Here is a 23,407-nt window from a genome sequence, read left to right as displayed (position 1 = left end):
CGGAAGATGAAGAATTGAAGATTTAAGAAGAAATTAAAGAAAATGAAAAAGAACAGGAATAAAAAGGGGAGAAGGGGATTAGGAAGAATGAAAATTCAGAATGGATAAAAGGCCAAAAAAAAAGAGAGAAAAAAAATGAGACAGAAAGAGAGGGAGATTTAAACGTTTTGTTTTTGCCTACATTCACACAACCAAACTAGATAAAGATATTACGTGTAGTTGAACAACTGATATAATTCATTTATTATCACTCGAGATCATCTAATACACGTACTTTCCAACCCCCTTCAAACTTGGCAATGTTAGGTATGATATATAGCAATGGTTTTCACACATTCAGCAAAATTACAAACACCATATCGTCCATGTAAAAAGCCACAGAAGGGAAAAAGAGAGGGAGAGAAAAAAAAAAGAGTTTTAAAAAAGAAGAGAAAGAAATAATAATCCAGATCACATATGGAGCAAGAAATATTTTTTATTATTAGTTCGAAGACCTTTTTCTTTATTCATAAATAATCTTGGCATTGCATGTGAGAACATAACAAATTACAGCTTGACACACAATCACTTTTCATTTGTCTTTGATTTTTGTTTCGATTTCTTGAAATATATCACGCTTGAACAAACACAGAAGCAAAGCAAACATAATGAAAATAAATATAGATCATTGAATGCGTTTCACATAAAATATTAATGGATTTATTTTCAATGCTTTAAGCATATTCATAAAAGTCTTTAAAAGAAAAGGACGATTGATTAAAATCTTTAAAAAAATATATCTTCATAGTTCAACAACAGATTAAGATTCAATTGAAATGACATAAACTAATGATGATTGTAAACCCCTTTGAAAGTGAACGTAGAACACATATCGAACTCAACTGAAACAAATATAACGAATATTGCACGGCTCTGCCAAGGCAAGTAAAGAATCAATGGTAGAGATTTCTACATAATCACAAACAAACACGATCTAACGAAGAAGATCATCTACTACCGTAAAAAAATGATAATAATACAAGATAAAATCACGCCAGAATATTTCCTATCTCATGTATAACAAACGTACAAAATTACAAAGTTTCGTTCATATGAGAATATCAAATTTTACGAGATTCAAGAGCACCATGATAAAATAATGTTGGTATGATTTACCCATGTTATTGCAACAGAACAATTATCGCAGTTAATACAACCTCGAAGTAAATACCTATTACATGAATGACGTAAGAAACGTTTCATATAAACGTACAACTCTCCATTCCCTCTTTTCTTTGTACATTCTCATTAGAGTCCTTACTTCTGACACTTTAATCGTTTTTTTTCCTTTACTTCATGAGGTTTCGGACGGTATCGCTTTTTTTAATACCAAAGAAAACGTATCCCAAACTGATTAATGGCATGTTTTAGGCACTGTTTATTTAAGTGCCTTTAAACTAATCTTTCATTTTTTTCAGGTATGAAATAAAAAAACGCAAAAACAGAAAGAAATTCACATAAATTCCTTTCACGAAAACATCAAAGTCAAGAATTTGTAATTGAGTTTTCTCATGAAAACGATGACAACAATCTAAGAAACGATGAACTTGATCAGCCTTTAAGTAAGAGACAACTGCACATCCAGAGTTCAACAATATCAATTATGTACATTCCAACTCTGGCAGCATGAATACTGATGAGATATTTCAAAAAACATACAGAAAACTTATACATGTAAAAAACGAAAACTAACATAGATAATGAAAACAGAATCAACAGATCACACTTATAACCTATCCCTCAAGGAATGTTACATTTTGGCGAGAATTAGGTTCAAAGATACAGTTTGGCCATTTGAGCAATGGGCCCAAATCAGGCATAAAGGTACGCGTTATCTGTCGACAGAATCTGAATCACGTAAAACAATCATGTCAAGTTTTGTATTTTTGTATCATATGGGAAAGAAAATCGGACTCGGCGTTGGACTAAGATCAGGACATTCCAAGGCACATGAGTGGGCTGAACCACTTTTCGGTAAGACAGGAAGATTGAAATTGAAAATCAAGTTCTGTTTCCTCATGTCCGTACCGACAGGGCTAGAGTTCTGACTCCTGGAACTGGGTAGAGACATACTACGCGCCATCCTCTTCACCAGCAATGGAGAGTTTCCCAAGCTGAGTTGTCTTGTTGACGTTGTTTTCCCCGTCGGATTGGTTGCAGGACTTGGTGCGGATGGTGACAGCGCCGAGTCTGAATACTTGTTGGTTGAGCTACACGCAGTATTACTGAAGAAAGAACTACTGGTGTGGTTGCAAGGTGAGTTCTGATCAGTGTTCTCTTTTCGGCTGCTCGCTAGTTCATTTTCAAAACGCAGCAATTGCAACATGAAGGCAAGGTTGGGCGAGATGACAGTTCGCTCGCTGCGGACGAACTCGAATGCTTCTTCCAGGCGGATCTGACGGACTTTCATGAGGTATGCCAGACAAATGGTGGCTGAGCGGCTAATGCCAGCATGGCAGTGGACAAGGACACGACCCTCACATCTCTCTACAGAATCTGTAAATTGATGAAATATTGGAGAAAATGATTCATTAATTACAGATATTTGTTTTTACTACATAGAGCCATTGAGAACCGAGCATTATGCTACTGTTGTCAAACAGTTTCTTTTGTTCATACTATATTTGTTTATACTATATACAGTATTGTTTCTTATATAAAAAAACACATGTAAGCGATCCATCAAACCAATGATGCTAGAACTCTCTAAAAGGACCTTGCCCAAATGTGATCATTCAGATTGTCTTTGATTAAAAGAATTGGGTTTGACTTATTTTCATTTTCATTACCTTATCAAACAGACAAAACAACTCACCAATGAAGTTATTGGCTTCCTCAAACCAGGGCAGTAGGTCTGCATCTGTGTTGTCGTCAACAGGAATCTGCATATATCTGAAACCCGTTGGGAAGTAGTTTGGCAGCCTGGATACGTTCAACACTGCCGTGATCCCGTGTTCCTCCAAGACCGACAATCTTGACGCGTGGAAGTTGCTTCCAAGATACAAGTGTGGGAGTAGCCTTACAGGATCATTGCACTCATATCCTGGACCAGACTGTCCACTCTGTTGATGCCCACTTGGCACCAGAGGCGTGGTGGGTCTTTTGAGGGCAGTGTTGTATTTGGACGATTCTGGCGGTTCCCCACACTTGATGGTCGGCAGCGAGAGGACAGGGCCACGTCGGAGAAGAGGTGGTCGGGGGCTGGGTGGAGGTGCGGAGAGGGCGGCAGCGGTTGGTGTGGAAGGGTGCTTGTCAGAGGACTTTTGGTGACTTGGAGTAATGCTGATTGGAGCGGGTGGCGGAGTTGGCATGTTGGGATTTGGTTGGCTTGGTGAACTCACACACAGCGCGGGAAACTCCACCGAGAATTGGCTGAATCCACCTGATCATAATAAAATTTGAAAAAAAGAAAAAAAATACGTAAAGAAAAATTTCTTTCATATTGTGAATAATAATGAATTACACATTTGTAATGCAAGCAACGTTCAAGAAAGTAAACAGCTAATTACATGGTGTGGAGGCCTAGCTAGAAGGTACTCGATCATGTGTTCTGCTTTGCAACTGCTTTATCAATCAATGGATATGTAACGATTCCCGATGAAGAATTACAATTCTGGCCACCGATATAATACAAGACCACAGCTTTAGGGTTATGAGGTCAATTTTTTAATGAAAAAATAATCACATTAACATGACTGCAAACAAAAACAAAACTGATTCTTGAAAATAAAATGATAAGGGTAACCCCACCCCCCCCCCCAAAAAAAAAGAACTAACAAAGTTGTGAATGACAGCGGTCCGTCACAATCGTGTTTATTTGTGAAATAAACTGGAATGGAACTTATTCCTAATAAATGAACTAATAATCCAAGAAGATCATGAAAGAGATGAAAACCGTCGATAAAAGTGTGAAAAATATATTGAGAAATAACAATACAATTCAATATCGAAAGAAAAAAAGAGAAAAATAAGAGTTGAATAAGAATGTTGGAAATAATTATCTACCTGTTAGCGCACACGAAGGCATATCATAGATGAGCATGAGTGAATATTCTTATTCCAAAGTAAATGAAATCAATATATCCCTGAATTGACAGTACAAATAATTGTACAGTAGCAAAATATATTCGAAGCAAGGCACGATAATCAAGAACCGGACGTGCTCGTGTGATTCTCCACTAAATGCAAATGAACACCCTCATAGTCACAACAACGGTTTTATACTGCCCGCATACACACACCCCCTTTCTCGAGTACTAGTACTCGGCTCGTACAGTACAGCACTAGAGCTAAACACCGGAAGTTAATGCATCCTCTATAGATTGCGCGCGCTGCAAGCAGGCGGTGCTTCGCGATTACTGTACATGCATTCAGTCAATCAAGTGATTATGCTAATGTTCCGCAAAACCGCAGCGATAGTATCAGATGATTCAGGTCATGAAAAGTAATGAGTGTCAAGTTTTTGTTTACATTTTGGAAAGGGGTTTGGAATGCAGTACAAGGAGGTCATAACAGGACTGGTTATCGCCCTTGATTTTTTTTTTGCATAGATGCATCCAATGTCGTGCTTCAAGATTGAATTCAATGCCTAAGAAACTTTGCTGTAGAAATAAATGAATGATCATTCCCACTTCAAATTCAATCCAATTACCCAAGAACATTAGACAGGGTTGATTTATGTGTATTTTACTGTGTATCTTTATTAGATATTATCTGGACACTGATCATCTATCATTTTGTGAATGACTCGTGAGTGACCACAATTATGAAAGAGAGTGGGAATATGAAAATAATATACGTATTTTCATACTTGACAAGTCTTGAGGGTTGGAAACCTACAGTACTGATATGAAAGTACTTTACGATATGGCTATCATGCCTGAATTCGGATTGTTTATGCAACTTATAAGCATCACCATCAACACCATGAATACCTTTATGAATATTACGAAATCTTTACATCAACGTCACAATCATTGTTGTTATCGTTATCATTGCATGCAATATATGCGTCAACTTCCAATTCAAACTTTCTGTCGAAAATATTTATTGTAGCAGTTCCATTTTCATTTGAAGTCTTGCCAAACGTTTGACGTACTGAACATGCACGGATATTTTCACTTTGAACTTCGAGCAATTACAATCATAAGATGTCATAACAAGGAAAGGGTGAGCAGATATATTAAATGACTATATCACAGGAAAAGGAAGTGGTTGAAAAAAAATGAAAGGACGTGAAGGATTACATGTACAGGGGGGGAGGGGCAATGATTATGAGAAAGCTCACTTCCCCTTCCACACAACAGGAAAATGAAAACCGGAGAAAAGACGTGATGAGATTTCCCCAGTTTCTGAAGAACTAGATTTGCGAAATAAACAATTAGGATATCAAAAGCTTAGACGAAGATCGAATATGTTGTTAAATAGCTCCGTGGTTAAATCCTATAATGTTCATGATGTTTGTTGCCTTAAAATACATAAAGATGCATGAAAATACGTACATGTTTTGAATTGAATTACTAGTATATTTTGATCAAAGTACATCTATGACTAATAAAGGTAATTTAGTTGTATATTTAACATTAACAGTGAAGACTAAGATGGAAATTCATCTTGCATTTGGTCATTATTAATCGTACATGACTTGTATGAGACGGTTCTTTTGACACCTTTTTTTTGTTACTTAGGGTATAATGCAGCAGACTCATTTTTAAGAAAAAACATGTTAATAGATGGATAGCAACGCTTAATTCATTTGAATTTTTAATGTATGTTAATTCGATTCGAGAGTAGATATACTTTCTAAAATGGGGGAGCAGGATTTGGCGCGTAAAGTAAAGACATGGCGGGAAGTGAGGAATAGCTGTGCAATTTATCAATTTCCCTTCAGTTTACTACAGTCATAATCATGGAAATTATACACCCCAAATTGTTTCAAATGCTTGTCATGAGTTTTAATTTGGTGGAACTAATTACCGACGGTGGGGAGGAACATGCATACAGAGGTGATTTTTCAATTTTTACCGCGCAAACGGGTGAGATCATTAACATGACTACACTATGTACATGTATGAAAGGGTTTGATGAGCAAGCAGTTGGAAATGAGTTAATAACCACAGTTGGTGATGATGAATAAGTTTCTTTTGAGAAGCTCAGCGAACGCGGGTACCTGTTAATAGAAGACTGTTGGATGTATTGTTGTGCAAAGTTTGACTGCTTTTTTTTAACCAGGGCAGTCTGTCCGGATTGAGAATGACAATTAATTTTGAATTGCATACAAGCTTAAACGTATAATTAAAGATCAATGATAATCTCCTCAGGATGATTTAGCGATTTACAAAAAGGGAAGCCAATACCATTCACCAAGCACAAAGCCAAAGGGTAAAACGGTTGCCTCGGTCAGGGACGAATGCCGTTACGCGTGACAGACGTCTCAACGTCCGTTGCTTTTATTCGGCCCTGAACTTGAGATTGCTATGTGAAGGGGGGAAAAATACCCGGTACGCGTTCAGTGACCTACATGTATAATAAGTAGTGGTTTTTACAAGCGACCAAGGATGCTTTGTTCAGGAAGAGTGAGAGGGGAGAAAAGTCAAAGATGGTGACAGAGGAAGTCAGAGAAAGAGAGAGAGAGAAAGAGGGGGAGAGAAAAAAAAAGAGAAGGGGGGGGGGGGTAGACGCACAGTGTACATTACGATATACATGTAATAATAATGAGACGGAAGATCAATTGAAATAGAATTACCAATAGGCCTATATGTGCTTGTTGCCTATCTTTTATTTTGTAAATGAACTTGTTCAGTTACAATGTTTGGGCAATATTGCTGAATAAATACTCAGTCAAGTCGTAAAAAGAAGCAAGCTATACTGGCTCATTTATTGTTCCAAAGCTTGATCTGAAGTTGAAATAATAAAAGGGGTCAGTTGTAGTCCAATTGGTTACTCTACCTTGACCGGGTAAAGACGTCACTAAAATCTACTGATCTGGACACGGGCTGACCCCATTGATAAAAGTGACCTCTCTGTTTTCCTTCTTCGCCATTTTAATTTTCAGCTGGAATTCGCTACAAATACTCATCATACATGTATATACGATCCAAGAAACAATTGATAACAGGAAATGTGGTTCGATGGTAGGTTGGGTTAGACTGATTCATTTCAATTGATATCGTTACTGAATTAGTCAGTGTTTGTTTTTATTGCCATTTTTCTGTTGTTGTATAGGCTACAGGTTAAAGACAACCGAAAACCATATTCAATCAACCGATAGAAAAAACGTGAAGAAGATGGGGGGATCTAAAACAAGCACCTATGAACGGATAAATTATGATCGATTATCTCACACTGAGTTAAGTAAAGTTGGTTGACAGCAAACCTAATCTGGAAACGGAAATTGCCACTTCGATGAGGCTCGAAAACTAATTACACCACACTAAAGGCACCGCCCCGAGAAGAGGCAAGAGAATTCGTAATCGATGATAATGTAATCATCAGAAGGGAATAAGACAAAAAGGTCGATATCAACATGGGAACTGTTAACACTATGTGTTAGTAGACAGGAAGGGGTAAGAACATTTAAATAATTACAAATTTGCTTTCAAAAACTTATCAGCGATTCTCAATTATGAAAAATGAAAGCCTACACTAATTCTATTTATAACAATATGGAAATGTTATAAAACAGACATTACAGTTACAGTAAACTGGCAAGCTTACATTTCTTTCATTCGATTAATAAGGATTTTACAAACAATTTATGAAAAATCACCTTTAGTTTCTGGTAATAGTAAAGAAATACCCTAATTAACAAACGTGTAGTCAAATGGGAATGGTAACAGCCTTGTGAAGAAGTTCAGAAGCTAGACGAATGTGTGCATTGTGAATACTGACCGCTCTTCGTTACTCTCCGTTAAACAATTTTGTATCCACTCTCTTTTTTTTTCTTCCTTGTATTCATATTTAATATCGCCCGGAGGCAATATTGTAAATTTACTTCCGCTGCCGAAGGAAAAAGAAAATGCTCACATGCATTAAAGCTACGCCAACATAGTGCTTTGTTTCGCGTTTCAAGAGATGTACACGGGCACCATGAACTTCAGGGTATCTATCTCTGAAGGGTGCAATACTAGTAAATATAAATCCCCTATAAATTCAAAATATTATATATGAAATATCAATATATGATTTTCAAACAAGAAATGAATTGGTATTGATAATGTGTGACGGGGGGTCTCGGGGTCTCTACTCATGTGCAATTATGAATACAAATTATCCGAAGTACGAGTGAGCCCAGCTATATTGAACTTGAAGGAAACATTTTCATAAGTCACGACGGTCGCTTTGAGATCTAACAATTTTTGGAACACGATTTTGAAAAAAAAAACATGTTTCTATCTTTAATAAGAAAGATAAATGCTAATGACATCTATCATTACATTCCACCACAACTCTCCTGGCATTTTGTAAAAATGTGTACTTTGATAAGCACAATTTAAATAGAATTGCCTTTCCTATTCATTGCTCTCTATCGTCATTAGAAATAGCCCTTGCTTCTTTTGAGACTGACAATTTTACAGTTATTGAGTTAATGCACGTTCTCGTGTATGAATTTCACTCAGTGAATGCGGAAACATATAATTATGTTCCTGCAAAATTATATTTTTGAATTGTCTGTACAGTTATTTTTCAAACCGAGGGACGTCATTCCGTTTTGCTAAATTTTAAAATCTCATAAATGCTTTTTCAGATTCAGGGCTAAACATGAAATTCAGGGGCCCGTTTCATGAAAATTCTTATTATTAGATAACGAATTTCAAATAACAGTTAAAAGTTACAAAAGTTCTTCAATCTGATTGGCTGATGGTAACTTTGTTATAGAAAATGTGCATTTGTTATTGTAACAAGACTTTATGAAATAGAATAATGATCTCCCTGACATGACAGTGCTTTCCCAAACGCGGGTGAGGTACATGTAACAATGTAATTTCTTTTTTCCCCTAAGAACAATCTACCACATTTTTGTATTTTTATGTCCAATTCAATTAAAGAATTTAACTTCATTGCAGCTTTCTGATATGATATTAAATGTAAAATATATGAGGCCTGTTACACCAAACATGCAAGAGAAATAAAATAACCCACAGCAAGCAGCGTGGAAACATATGGACAATTTCCGATTCTTTTGATATCCTTTCATGGGAGGAAATAATTAACAAACGTGCTGGTACGTGCATCATAGTATACCATTGTAAATCGTATTGTAAGTGAGGACTATCATTTTTTTTCTTCACACCAATAAATTGAAACGATAATTGGCCCTTCAATAAATGCGTAATTAAGATTCACGTAACGTGATGATCGAGTGGCGGGTATCAGGATATGTTTTCAATATGATTTACTTTGATAAGAAATCATTAATCATCATATATAGAACTTTTAATTTGCGCATTATTGTGGTGAGGAATTTCCTGAATGGAGCATGATATACGAGAGGACTATATTATACACGTACCAATGTGTTGCTCCCTTCTCGATCTACCGTACATGCGGAGAACTGATATCAGTCAAGCAATATCGCTAGCCAAATTTAAGTAATTTTGGAGATGGAAAATGACAGGTAACGAACAGACATTTCGATGTGTCCGTGTAGAAAATGGAGACTGACAAACAAAATTATCCCCCCGCTTTACCCTTTTTTTCTTACGATAAAACGTGAATCTAGTGGATTTCAAGAAGAAAATGGGAGAAGTGAGTAAAACCTCGGCTAACTTTCATCATGCGCCAAATACAAAACGTGTTTACGTTTAGACAGGAAGGGTAAAATATTTTATTGATAGAAAATCGAGAGATGAAATTCATTCAAGATTTTATCATTGCTTAACTTCTTAAAAATTGAAATGCGATGTTCTTGTTTACATGCATGTCTGTGATGAAACAAATACTTTTACTAGCAAGAATAAGGGACACTGAAGAACAATTTATTAGTGTGAAATTCGGAAAAAATAAGATTTAGTTATAGGCCTACCATGGTAAAACCTTTGAGGAAAAAAGGATGGAGTCACAACGAATGTAAATTAATTCACGTAGCTTCCGATTCAAGTACAAAAGAGTACACAGAAGCACTGTACTAGCCTTTGGTGGCGACCTGTGATATTGTCAGTTTCATGAGAAATCTGAAAAATGGATTTGTGTTCAAAATAGATAATTGCGAATATTTCTATTTGATTTGATCACAAAATGTGGATATTAGACACATCACGAAATATGTCTCAAAGCCTTATTATGTCCTAAATTTTGAAAAAATGTGGATACATCACGAAATATTCCCAAAGCCTTACTACATGTATGTCCTGAAAATAATTGTCAGTATGCTCACAATTTCAAAATGTTAAGAACCCTCAGAATTTGAAAATTTTAAATATATCTTTTACAAATATCCACACACTTCCAAATTACAAAAAAATAATATAGTTTTAGGGAATATATCTATTTGTGATGTTATGTGTCACAGTAGCGGTTACATGCGGCCAGTCGAGTAATTTCAAATCATATTTCAATAAATGTTGCGACATTTATATTTGCTTTTCCCCTTAAAAGTACAAGAGGCAACGAAAATATTTGTAATTACACAAACATATTTCCTATTGTATCTGGCCAGAAAGTCTGTAGTTGGGTAGGAATAATTTTTGTCTACAATCTGCAAGATAAATCCGAATGAACAACATGTCTAAAATATCTTTGAGGCATCATAGTAGCTTTAAAGGGAATGTGTTGGATGGTTCTCCTCAAACTCCTTGGTAAAACCATGTACGTATTTAGGAATAGAACAATGGTAAAACCATTGAGATATTAACACAGTGTTAATATCTCCATGGTAATAAAATCAAAAAATTAAAAAATTATGACGGATCCTCCTGCTGCTATCATCAGTAGATAGCTCCCATTTGGCTTATTCTGGACAATACTGAAGTTTCGAACAGATGCTTGCTTGATATTTATGAGGCGCCGAATGTACCAATATTATATAGAACAATTATTTGTTATATAATCATTATTTATTAAATAATAACTATTATTTATATATAATTTACATTTTATTTGTAAATAACTACTATTATATAAAATATCATTTCTAATTATTTATATATAATTCCAAGTAATACTTCATTATTTGTAAATAATAATAGTTCGACATTCCATTATTTATAAATAATGATTATTTGTTTTTCATTATTTATAAATAATGATTATTTGTTTTTCATTATTTATAAATAATGATTATTTGTTTTTCATTATTTACAAATAATGATTATTTGTTTTTCATTATTTATAAATAATGATTATTTGTTTTTCATTATTTATAAATAATGATAATTGGTTTTTCATTATTTATAAATAATGATTATTTGTTTTTCATTATTTACAAATAATGATTATTTGTTTTTCATTATTTATAAATAATGATTATTTGTTTTTCATTATTTATAAATAATTTGTTGAGTTTTCCATCATTTATAAATAATGATTATTTGTTAAATAATGAAAACGTCTACTTCATTATTTATAAATAATTTTTTCGAGTGCACCATTATTCTCATTATTTATAAATAATCATTATTTAATGTTCGAGTTTTCCATTATTTATAAATAAAGATTATTTGTTAAATAATGAAATATCTACTTCATTATTTATAAATAATAATTTTGTTTCAATATCCCATTAATCATTATTTATAAACAATTTTTACAGTTTGCCATTATATACAAATAATCATTATTTATATACAAATAACCATTATTTATTAAATAATGCCATTATTTATTAAATAATGCCATTATTTATTAAATAATGCCATTATTTATTAAATAATGGAAAACTCGCTATAACATGCAAATGTGGGACCGCCCATGATATGAATATTCATGATGCGATTTCCTTTTTCGTGATTTTTCTTCACAAATTTTTGTCCATTTCCTCTTCATAATGACATTTCTTGAAGCAATTTTCTAGGGATATGGTCTGATTGTAATATTCTTCATTTTCTATATAACTTCGTCTTCGTAGAAATATCAAAAAGTGTAATTTTATACGATTTTTCCTACAGTTCACAATCCCCATAGGCGCGCGTGTACGGTAGGGACAACCGGTGAATCGACGGAGTGCTCTTCATCGAAATACTACGTTGGTTGGTCCCCGGAAGTGGCGGGCGGAATTTAGCCCGAATCCTCGATGGAAGTCGATCAAGTGCATATGAGCTGAGAGAGTGAAATATCAGTGTACTTGTACAGGCCCTTCTACTTTTTATAAATATTTCTTGTTGCTTTTTTTGTTAAGTTAATTTTTCCTGGTGTAGAGATAAGTTTCAGTTCTAATAATGCACTTCAAATACATTTTGGAGTGTCTGTTTGAGGCGTTTGGGGCGATTTCACCCTGGCCCCAAAATGCTCGCAACGACAATACGGGGGCATGATGACCCCTAAATTTTTAAAAACTTATTTTTCTATTGAAAATTATCACAAAATTCACCAAAAGTGTGCACGAAAGCCTTCGTATTTCACTTTTAAAACTCCAAAAAGTGCCCAAATGACAAGCTTGGTCGCTTCGCTGTGTCGCTTTCAACTTGAGAAAGTTTACGCGTCTGCTTCCCCCCCCCCCTCCTCCGAAAGAAATTATGTATACGGCCATGCTCTAAAGAGCCTGGCACATTGATTTATGTATACTTTCATTTTCATTATTTTTATCTCATTATCAACATGGCCTTACGCAGAATTTTTTCCAGGGGGGCCGGGGCCGGAGCATGACGCGCGTAAACTTTCTCAAAAAAATCTTGAAATATTAAGCAAGACAGCCACGGGACCAAGCCCAAATGACAAGCTTGGTCGCTTCGCTGTCTCGCTTTCAACTTGAGAACGTTTACGCGCGTCTGCCCCCACCCCCCGAAATAAATTCTGTGAACGGCCATGCTCAAAAGAGCATATGGCACATTGATTTATATGTACTTTTCATTTTCATTATTTTTATCACATTATCATCATGGCCTTACACAGAATTTTTACCGGGGGGGGGGGGGGAGCAGCTAGCTAGGACGCGCGTAAAGTTTCTCAAAAAAATCTTGAAAGCAAGACAGCCACGGGACCAAGCCCAAATGACAAGCTTGGTCGCTTCGCTGTCTCGCTTTCAACTTGAGAACGTTTACGCGCGTCTGCCCCCACCCCCCGAAATAAATTCTGTGAACGGCCATGCTCAAAAGAGCATATGGCACATTGATTTATATGTACTTTTCATTTTCATTATTTTTATCACATTATCATCATGGCCTTACACAGAATTTTTACCGGGGGGGGGGGGGGGGGAGCAGCTAGCTAGGACGCGCGTAAAGTTTCTCAAAAAAATCTTGAAAGCGAGACAGCGACGCGACCAAGCTCAAATGACAAGCTTGGTCGCTTCGCTTTTTCAAGATTTTTATGAGAAAGTTTACGCGCGTCCTGCTCCCCCCACCCCCCCCCCCCCGGAAAAAATTATGCGTAAGGCCATGATGATAATGAGATAAAAATAATGAAAATGAAGTATACATAAATCAATGTGCCAGGCTCTTTAGAGCATGGCCGTATACATAATTTCTTTCGGAGGAGGGGGGGGGGAAGCAGACGCGTAAACTTTCTCAAGTTGAAAACGACACAGCGAAGCGACCAAGCTTGTCATTTGGGCACTTTTTGGAGTTTTAAAAGTGAAATACGAAGGCTTTCGTGCACACTTTTGGTGAATTTTGTGATAATTTTCAATAGAAAAATAAGTTTTTAAAAATTTAGGGGTCATCATGCCCCCGTATTGTCGTTGCGAGTATTTTGGGACGCGCGTAAACTTTCTCATAAAAATCTTGAAAAAGCGAAGCGACCAAGCTTGTCATTTGAGCTTGGTCGCGTCGCTGTCTCGCTTTCAAGATTTTTTTGAGAAACTTTACGCGCGTCCTAGCTAGCTGCTCCCCCCCCCCCCCGGTAAAAATTCTGTGTAAGGCCATGATGATAATGTGATAAAAATAATGAAAATGAAAAGTACATATAAATCAATGTGCCATATGCTCTTTTGAGCATGGCCGTTCACAGAATTTATTTCGGGGGGTGGGGGCAGACGCGCGTAAACGTTCTCAAGTTGAAAGCGAGACAGCGAAGCGACCAAGCTTGTCATTTGGGCTTGGTCCCGTGGCTGTCTTGCTTTCAAGATTTTTTTGAGAAAGTTTACGCGCGTCATGCTCCGGCCCCGGCCCCCCTGGAAAAAATTCTGCGTAAGGCCATGTTGATAATGAGATAAAAATAATGAAAATGAAAGTATACATAAATCAATGTGCCAGGCTCTTTAGAGCATGGCCGTATACATAATTTCTTTCGGAGGAGGGGGGGGGGAAGCAGACGCGTAAACTTTCTCAAGTTGAAAGCGACACAGCGAAGCGACCAAGCTTGTCATTTGGGCACTTTTTGGAGTTTTAAAAGTGAAATACGAAGGCTTTCGTGCACACTTTTGGTGAATTTTGTGATAATTTTCAATAGAAAAATAAGTTTTTAAAAATTTAGGGGTCATCATGCCCCCGTATTGTCGTTGCGAGCATTTTGGGGCCAGGGTGAAATCGCCCCAAACGCCTCAAACAGACACTCCAAAATGTATTTGAAGTGCATTATTAGAACTGAAACTTATCTCTACACCAGGAAAAATTAACTTAACAAAAAAAGCAACAAGAAATATTTATAAAAAGTAGAAGGGCCTGTACAAGTACACTGATATTTCACTCTCTCAGCTCATATGCACTTGATCGACTTCCATCGAGGATTCGGGCTAAATTCCGCCCGCCACTTCCGGGGACCAACCAACGTAGTATTTCGATGAAGAGCACTCCGTCGATTCACCGGTTGTCCCTACCGTACACGCGCGCCTATGGGGATTGTGAACTGTAGGAAAAATCGTATAAAATTACACTTTTTGATATTTCTACGAAGACGAAGTTATATAGAAAATGAAGAATATTACAATCAGACCATATCCCTAGAAAATTGCTTCAAGAAATGTCATTATGAAGAGGAAATGGACAAAAATTTGTGAAGAAAAATCACGAAAAAGGAAATCGCATCATGAATATTCATATCATGGGCGGTCCCACATTTGCATGTTATAGCGAGTTTTCCATTATTTAATAAATAATGGCATTATTTAATAAATAATGGCATTATTTAATAAATAATGGTTATTTGTATATAAATAATGATTATTTGTATATAATGGCAAACTGTAAAAATTGTTTATAAATAATGATTAATGGGATATTGAAACAAAATTATTATTTATAAATAATGAAGTAGATATTTCATTATTTAACAAATAATCTTTATTTATAAATAATGGAAAACTCGAACATTAAATAATGATTATTTATAAATAATGAGAATAATGGTGCACTCGAAAAAATTATTTATAAATAATGAAGTAGACGTTTTCATTATTTAACAAATAATCATTATTTATAAATAATGGAAAACTCAACAAATTATTTATAAATAATGAAAAACAAATAATCATTATTTATAAATAATGAAAAACAAATAATCATTATTTGTAAATAATGAAAAACAAATAATCATTATTTATAAATAATGAAAAACCAATTATCATTATTTATAAATAATGAAAAACAAATAATCATTATTTATAAATAATGAAAAACAAATAATCATTATTTGTAAATAATGAAAAACAAATAATCATTATTTATAAATAATGAAAAACAAATAATCATTATTTATAAATAATGAAAAACAAATAATCATTATTTGTAAATAATGAAAAACAAATAATCATTATTTATAAATAATGAAAAACAAATAATCATTATTTATAAATAATGAAAAACAAATAATCATTATTTATAAATAATGGAATGTCGAACTATTATTATTTACAAATAATGAAGTATTACTTGGAATTATATATAAATAATTAGAAATGATATTTTATATAATAGTAGTTATTTACAAATAAAATGTAAATTATATATAAATAATAGTTATTATTTAATAAATAATGATTATATAACAAATAATTGTTCTATATAATATTGGTACATTCGGCGCCTCATAGATATTTTGCCGCAGGCAGGGAGGTCGATATGATAGAAGCCACACGTGTTATGAGGCTGTGTAATGCAGCGTAATTAATTTTTCAGATTTTCCACATTTCATAGTTTTCGGTGCATGAAATAAACAACCTCAGCTTGGAGTCAGTGTTGAGCAAAACTTCGAGGTAATGGGCGAGAGTGAGACACTGACTGGCGTCCAGTTTCTTTGTTTTCTTTTTTTGAGAGGGGGGGGGGGGGTCATGGTCTCCAAAAAGTTTCATGACCAAGAAAAAAAAAGAGAAAGGGAAAGGAAATAATGAAATATTAATATACTAATTTCTGAAGGCATTAGCTTATAAATATAAAAAAACTACAAAAAATGATTAAAAGGCTATTTATATAAAGTATAGTTTAAAGAAAAAAAAGTAAAGGAAAACATTTTTACTCGCTAGCTACATGTAGCATCTTTTTTGAGCCTCTGCTTCATCCGTCATATCTGGCCCTCTCAAAATTCTTGACTCATTTACTAATATTAATAACCACTGGAGTGAGTACACTATGAATGGGGTACGGCTTGTGCTGGGTTGGTGATTTCAGAACAGAATGTAGTTCAGTGCATGTCAAAATACTTTCCTTCAATAAACGTTTGTTTCCTCTAAAGAATTCCACACACGGATAAACTGAAAATAAAAATTACAATCTTACGATTTTCAAGTTGAAGAATGAATGGCAAAAAATGTAGTCATCGTAAAAAAAAATAATGAGCGTTTGGCGACCATGTAGGTCTACGTGACGGAAATGGAGATCTAGGGTCTACATGTACAATGCATTCCAGTAAACAATAATTAAATTTTGGAGAAAGACTGAAGAAAGAAAGAGAGAAAGGTAGACAGAAAAAGGGCACAAAATACTCCAGAGGAAGAGCCCACAAAGTACAGAAAGGCTTCGCTTTTTAGTAGGCCTCTCCATTACAAACCAAGTACCGGTACCAAAGTTTTTATCTACACAGTGCATTCCATAAACGAAACCGAGGATCGTAGGCCTACTTGTGAGTTTGATTATAACTCAATCACACGTTAGTATAAATCCAATGTTCCTTTTGAGTGAATAACAATTTGAAGAAAGGATATAAAATAGTGATTTGGCGGCGGTATCTGAATTAAAAAAGAAAACCCCATGCATGCCTCGAACGTTCCATATCTGCCGTTTTGAATGATAATAGATCTACATGTACATGTACGTTAATATGCCAACCTCAATCAGAGCATAGACCTATTGATGTACATGTACAGTAGGATGCATGATCAGAGAAAATGACATCAGACATGTTCTGCTCATTTGAATGCTTACATTACAAAGATGTTCACAAAGCTTTCCTGTTGTATTTTTTTCAATCATTGGTTTTAATGACGATTTTAGTCTGTTAGATCTAACAAGTAACATTATTCTAGGTGTGTGAATGCTACTATTAAAGAATCCATAATGAAAATATGGAATTTTATACAATCATTAGTTTAAACAGACATTTTGGGTCCTTGCTCAATTTTGCCGATTGGGTGTCATGTCATTTGAAAATTCAGAAAACTATGTGGTTTTGTTTTAAGAGCATGCATATGATAATTGATATGCGTATCCTTTCTTCAATTTGTTTACTATTTTGTGCGTGATTGAGTGGCATAGACTTAAAGGTGAAAGGGTAGATTCTATCTTAGCTTTACAAATACAATGTCATGCGAATGATGCGATTATTTATAGATCTGACTAGGTCAGCATGTGACAAAACTAATACAATCCCGATTTTCTAGGTTTTGTTTTTTTCCACGTCATGGCTACACCCCACACACTCAGTCTTTTTTCGGATTCAGTTAACTTTTTTAAAGTCTTTAGTCAGAACTCAGAATCGGGATAGACCTACTTACCAAACAGATAATACATTTTCACAGAGAGCTGGGGAAAAGGTTCCTGATATAATGACTCTAAAATCCAATTCATGTTCTCTCGTGACCCTTCGACTGCGTTGTCTGTTTGAAATGTCTCTTCATCGTACACCAAAACTGCCTGGTAAAATCCTGCAAGAAGTCTCGACCGAACATCGGGACACGTTACGAGGTGATCCAGCGGGAGTGGGCCCTTTGAGTTTGAGCGGCGCTTCAGCAGCATTGGACAGTGAACGTTCAATGCATCGACGATGTGCAGATTGTTATAACATACAAACGGTCTACAGTCAAGTAAAAGGACTCTGAAATCATCTGTCGAAAACCATGATCTTAATTGTGATCCTGTAATGGGCTCGGCTCGTACAGAAACAGTCATTGTTCGCAGAATTTCCCGCACAATTCTCGTCGCGTCGAAAATGAAAAACGGTTCAGCAGCACAACACAGGCGAGCTACGCTCCGCTCGATCCGGTCAAACTTCAGGCAATTCCACTGCCACTGCCTGGATTAGCTGAAAGAAATGTTGAACATCTGCATGAGCATTGTCTTTCAACTTGTACTTGTTATCGTATTACAACTTGTAGTAGTTCGACCCATGTGGTTCCACCTCAATATTTACACAATGTGGTAAACTTCCATTTGTGGCTTCTACCGTAAAAGCCACAAAATAGCGCAGGAAGTCCTTGTACTTTGTTCGATGGTTTATTGTTCCTGGGCGCCGGGGTTAGCTTCCGATCGATAATCAAAACACAGAAAGCTACGCGACAACCATGAAGTGCTGAAAGTCTGAAACCCTATCAAATTGTATACAGGTACATTGGTTTCCGAGTTTGTCATTCGGATAAAATAGGTTTTATTTCAACATTAATTTGATTTTCAAACTGCTTAAATATATTTTTAACTTAAGTTACACTAATTTAATCGTTGATTGAACCGATTTAATATTCAATTATCCATTCATAAAAATCACACGACAATTTGGGAAAAATATCCCTGCGCTTTTATGAATGAAATTTACCCAAACAAGATGACGTCACATATTCCCGTAGTAGTACGGAACTATTATTCGATCAATAGTACACTGTACAATATTGGCAACCATTAATGACCAGGCTGCATATTCATTTGCTTCTTTTAATTTGAAAGATAAACACGAACAGTAATTTGCCACCTCGAAAGACGAACCACAGGCCTATACTTGATGTACATACACTTTAAAGGTCAAGTCCACCTTAGAAAAATGTTGATTTGGATCAATAGAGAAAAATCAGACAAGCATATAATGCTGAAAATTTCATCAAAATCGGATGTAAAATAAGAAAGTTATGACATTTAAAAGTTTCGCTTATTTTTCACAAAATAGTTATATTAACAATTTAGTCACTTGCAAATGAGAGAATCGATGATGTCCCTCACTCACTATTTCTTTTGTTTTTTATTGTTTAAATCATACAGTATTTCAATTTTTTAAAGATTTGACAATAAAGACCAATTTGACTGAACCATAAAATGTTAAACGATGGTAATTCCACATGTTCAGGGCAAAATAAAACTTTGTTTCACAGGATAATGAGGAGAAAAATAGAATATTTCATATTTCATATAATAAAATGCAAAAGAAATAATGAGTGTGTGATGTCATCAGTTCCCTCATTTGCATACCGACCAGGATGTGAATATAACTATTTGTGAAATTAAGCGAAACTTTAAAATGTCATAACTTTCTCATTTTCCATCCGATTTTGATGAAATTTTTAGTGTTGTGCTTGTTGGATTTTTCTCGTTTTATTCAAATCCACTTTTGGTTGGGGTGGACTTGTCCTTTAAAGCCATATGCAGGGATCACGCATCGCATTCACAGACTGGGACCGGAAGAAAAAAAAAAAGGGGGGGGGGTCGGTTTACAATTTAGAGAAATATTTTTTGCTTAGTGATAACTTTTGCCTGTCGATGTTAATAAGGATCATTTAAGGAAAAAAAAATTATTTACGAGGAGGGGTGGGGTGACAGATCTGAACTGAAATCATACGGACTTTAGACTATGTCAGGTCGATGGGGTTCATAATAAGCATCAAACTTACTAAAAGAAACACAAGCCATTAATGATAATTATTTTGTTATCACAGTGATTTATAATCATTGTTATTACATTCCATTATTGTTAGTATCATCATCATTATTATTTTATCATCTTCTTCTCCATCATTCGTCATCACCATCATCACCATCATCAATATTTTGCTTTTATCGTTTGGTGCCATGCAATTATTTCATTTTCTTGGGGTGTTCAAGAGATATTTGATGAAAAAAAGAGTTCAAGTACATTAACGTATATAACTACTTTTCAAAGTACAAAGCACCCTTTGAAAAAATAAAACATACATCCGTATTTTTACTGGGAAAAAGTTCAAAGACACCCCCAAAAACAACGACCTCGCACACACGCACATGCAGCCTTACACCCCAACACACTATAACTACCGGTAAATCTAAACTTCAGTACTCATAAACGGTTTGTTTATTTGTTTGCTTCATTGATTGCATTCCTCTGATATCACGAACTGTATGTTTTCCTTTACTATTTTTCGGGGTTTTTCGTAGGCTTCCGTTATGTAATTTCCCCTAGTCAGATTGCCGCCCACATTATTGCCGTTATGCCGTGCACTGTTTATTAAATACTTCAGACATTACTAACTGTACTGGACATAACTATTTGTCTACATTGCAAAGGGAATTTCTGTAATGTTTATTTGTGATTTGTGGCATGTCTGCAGTGCATTTTGATGAAAATGATGGAAAACAAACAAACCTTGCAGAAACTGATTCCCTGTAAGTTTGACTTAATTGATAATGATTGACTCGCCTCTTTTTTGTGGATGATTATTGTGACTCATACGAGGAGGTATACACCGAATTCCACACCCGAATATACATGCTGGTAAAAAAAAATCTATCCCTATAGCCGAGGCAGGTAAATAGAAAAAGTATGGAAAAGGAAATATCGTAATTTACCGCGCGAAGTGCGGAATTACCGGTGGGGGCATTTTAAGGGTCTCAACGTTCAACGAAAAATCAAGCAGAGTCCCAAAGTCAAGGTCAAATGTGAGAATGTGTGTTAGGTCATCTGTCTGTTTCCGACCACCTCACTATTCGATATTCACTTACTTCGGTCCTTGCTGATACCTCGGTTACATTTGCTCTATATACGGCGGTCGTATATACGGCGAGTCGAAAACAGCCGTTTTAACATTTTGTACCAGCTATATGGTCGTTTGAATAAAGATGAAGAAAACCGCTTTATTTCGACTCGCCGTTCGGCTGCCGTAGAGCAAATACGACTGAGGTATTATCAGGGCACTGGAAACGATTTTTGGGGCAGTACTGAATAAATTTGACAAGTGAGAAAAAAAAAAGGTTTTCACTACAAAATGAAGGTGTTTTTGGTCTCCGGAAATTTGACAAGTAAAAAATGATTTTCCGCTACAACATGAACGTCGTTTTGGTCCCAGGAAATTGAAGAAAGGGGGTTAACACAAAATGTCAAATTTTGACACACCTACCAGAATTCCAGGGGGTGCTTCATGCACCCCAGCATCCGCCCGCTTCACCGTGGGGCCATGTTTATTATGTTTCATTTTTTTTTAGAAAGGAACCCTCTGTCCCTTCACTCCCGTCACTCACTTCTGCCACCCCTCCACCACCCATAGCGTTAACAGACACTTAATAAACCACAGTCATGACAGTATGGGCAGTATGGTCACCCGGGGGTATGGTCATCACTTTCTATATAGTAAGTTTGTTTTGGTTTTCCCGCGAATGTACAGCGCAAGCCTATTCATAACGCTCTATAGAGGGGGCACTTCTCCAACAATTCTCTTCATTGATTTAATGTCACTTGTAATATCCATGGCCTTTGTGTCTTTGCGTCAGATAGATAATAATTCATTTTTTTGTTATGCCTCTGCCCAGGGGCGTCGATCCATTTTTCAGATTGGGGGGGCAAAATCATGAATCAACTTTCCAAAGGCGCTCGATCACACAAAACAAACAAACTCACCCACACACACACACACACACCCTCCCTTATATGCCTATATATATATATCTATACACACACACACACACACACACACACACACAGACACACATATATATATATATGTATATATATATATATATATATATATATATATATATATATATAAATATGTATATGACTCATGAGATAGAGACACATATCTCACCAACAAATTAATGCGAGCGCGAAGCGCGAGCTGAATTTTTTTTGTATACTGATCTGATAACAGGAAAAAGGTGCCTGTTTAGGACTGTTTGTCATGAGGATACATATCTCACTACACAGATAATGCGAGTGCCGAGAGCCGGAGGTGAAATTTCTTTATATTCTGACCTATAAGCTTGATATTCTATGCATTTTTGGTACCAATGATTAAGATGGGTATCTAAAAAACAATAGATGCGAGCGCGAAGCGCGAGCTGAAAATTTTGATATTTTGATCAGAAAAAATTGAGTTTAATGGACGTTTTTAATTAAGAACAAGATATATATCCAACAAAAGATTATTGCAAATCGAACCGCGAGTTATTTTGAGGCTTAGAACTGAAAACGGGACATTCTATTCACCTATTAATCATGAAAAGTATGGGTTTTTGCTACAGAAATGATGCGAGCGCGAAGCGCGAGCTGAAAATTTTTATATTCCAATCTGAAAAGCGGACATTTTGAGCATGATTTTAAATAAAGAACGAGTTGTGTATTTCGATCTCGCCTAATTGCTGATTTCTGTGTAACATTACAATCTTATTTTATTTTTTACACATGCGGAATTATTGGGGGGGGGGGGCAAAACGATATGTTTGCCCCCCAATATTTTCATTGGTGGGGCGATCGCCCCCCCTGCCCCCCCCCAGGATCGACGCCTCTGCCTCTGCCCAGCACCGAATAGGTTGTGTGACAGCAATTTTGGGTGAGCAAAAAATATTGAGAGGCCAGATGTGGCGTACAGCATATTATAGAGGGCAAAATTTCGACAAAGTCGCGAATGAGCACAAAATCGAATTTTGTGAAAGGTTTTGATGGAGTTTCATCTTCCCAGGCACAATGGCGTTCAGGGATATGCTCAGTGGCGTACCTAGGATTTTCCAGGATTTTCGTCAGGGGGGCAAAAAGGTCTTTCAAGCTCGTCAGGGGGGCAGGGATACATGCATGGGTGGTGGCTCGTCAGGGGGGGGGGCAGACTGCCCCTCTGCCCCCCCCCCCGTAGGTACGTTAGTGGATATGCTCCTTCATTTTGGTCGGCAGCTGCGAGGCG

General features: G+C 35.9%; 1 protein-coding gene across 1 annotated transcript; it reads right to left on the bottom strand.

Moving 5' to 3' along the window:
* Positions 1 to 469: 469 nt before the first annotated feature.
* On the bottom strand, positions 470 to 4,324 carry LOC129273417 (dual specificity protein phosphatase 1-like). Its single transcript, XM_054910444.2, has 3 exons — positions 4,045 to 4,324; positions 2,855 to 3,421; positions 470 to 2,535 (listed from the first exon to the last, which is right to left on the bottom strand). The coding sequence occupies exons 1-3, from the start codon at positions 4,079 to 4,081 to the stop codon at positions 1,931 to 1,933; spliced, it is 1,209 nt and encodes a 402-aa protein (XP_054766419.2). The 5' UTR covers positions 4,082 to 4,324; the 3' UTR covers positions 470 to 1,930.
* Between the last annotated feature and the right edge of the window lie 19,083 nt (positions 4,325 to 23,407).

This window comes from Lytechinus pictus, chromosome 12 (genome assembly GCF_037042905.1).
Source record: "Lytechinus pictus isolate F3 Inbred chromosome 12, Lp3.0, whole genome shotgun sequence".
In the NCBI taxonomy this organism is placed as follows: domain Eukaryota; kingdom Metazoa; phylum Echinodermata; class Echinoidea; order Temnopleuroida; family Toxopneustidae; genus Lytechinus; species Lytechinus pictus.
The sequence above is the reverse complement of the archived record's forward strand: the minus strand, read 5'-3'. Positions and strand labels throughout refer to the sequence as shown.

Coding starts and splice junctions, on each gene's coding strand:
- LOC129273417 (XM_054910444.2), bottom strand. CDS start 4,081: ATGCTCATCTATGATATGCCTTCGTGTGCGCTAACAG. Junction 3,422..4,044: donor GCCTTCGTGTGCGCTAACAG/GTAGATAATTAT, acceptor TATTATGATCAG/GTGGATTCAGCCAATTCTCG. Junction 2,536..2,854: donor GGAAGCCAATAACTTCATTG/GTGAGTTGTTTT, acceptor ATCAATTTACAG/ATTCTGTAGAGAGATGTGAG.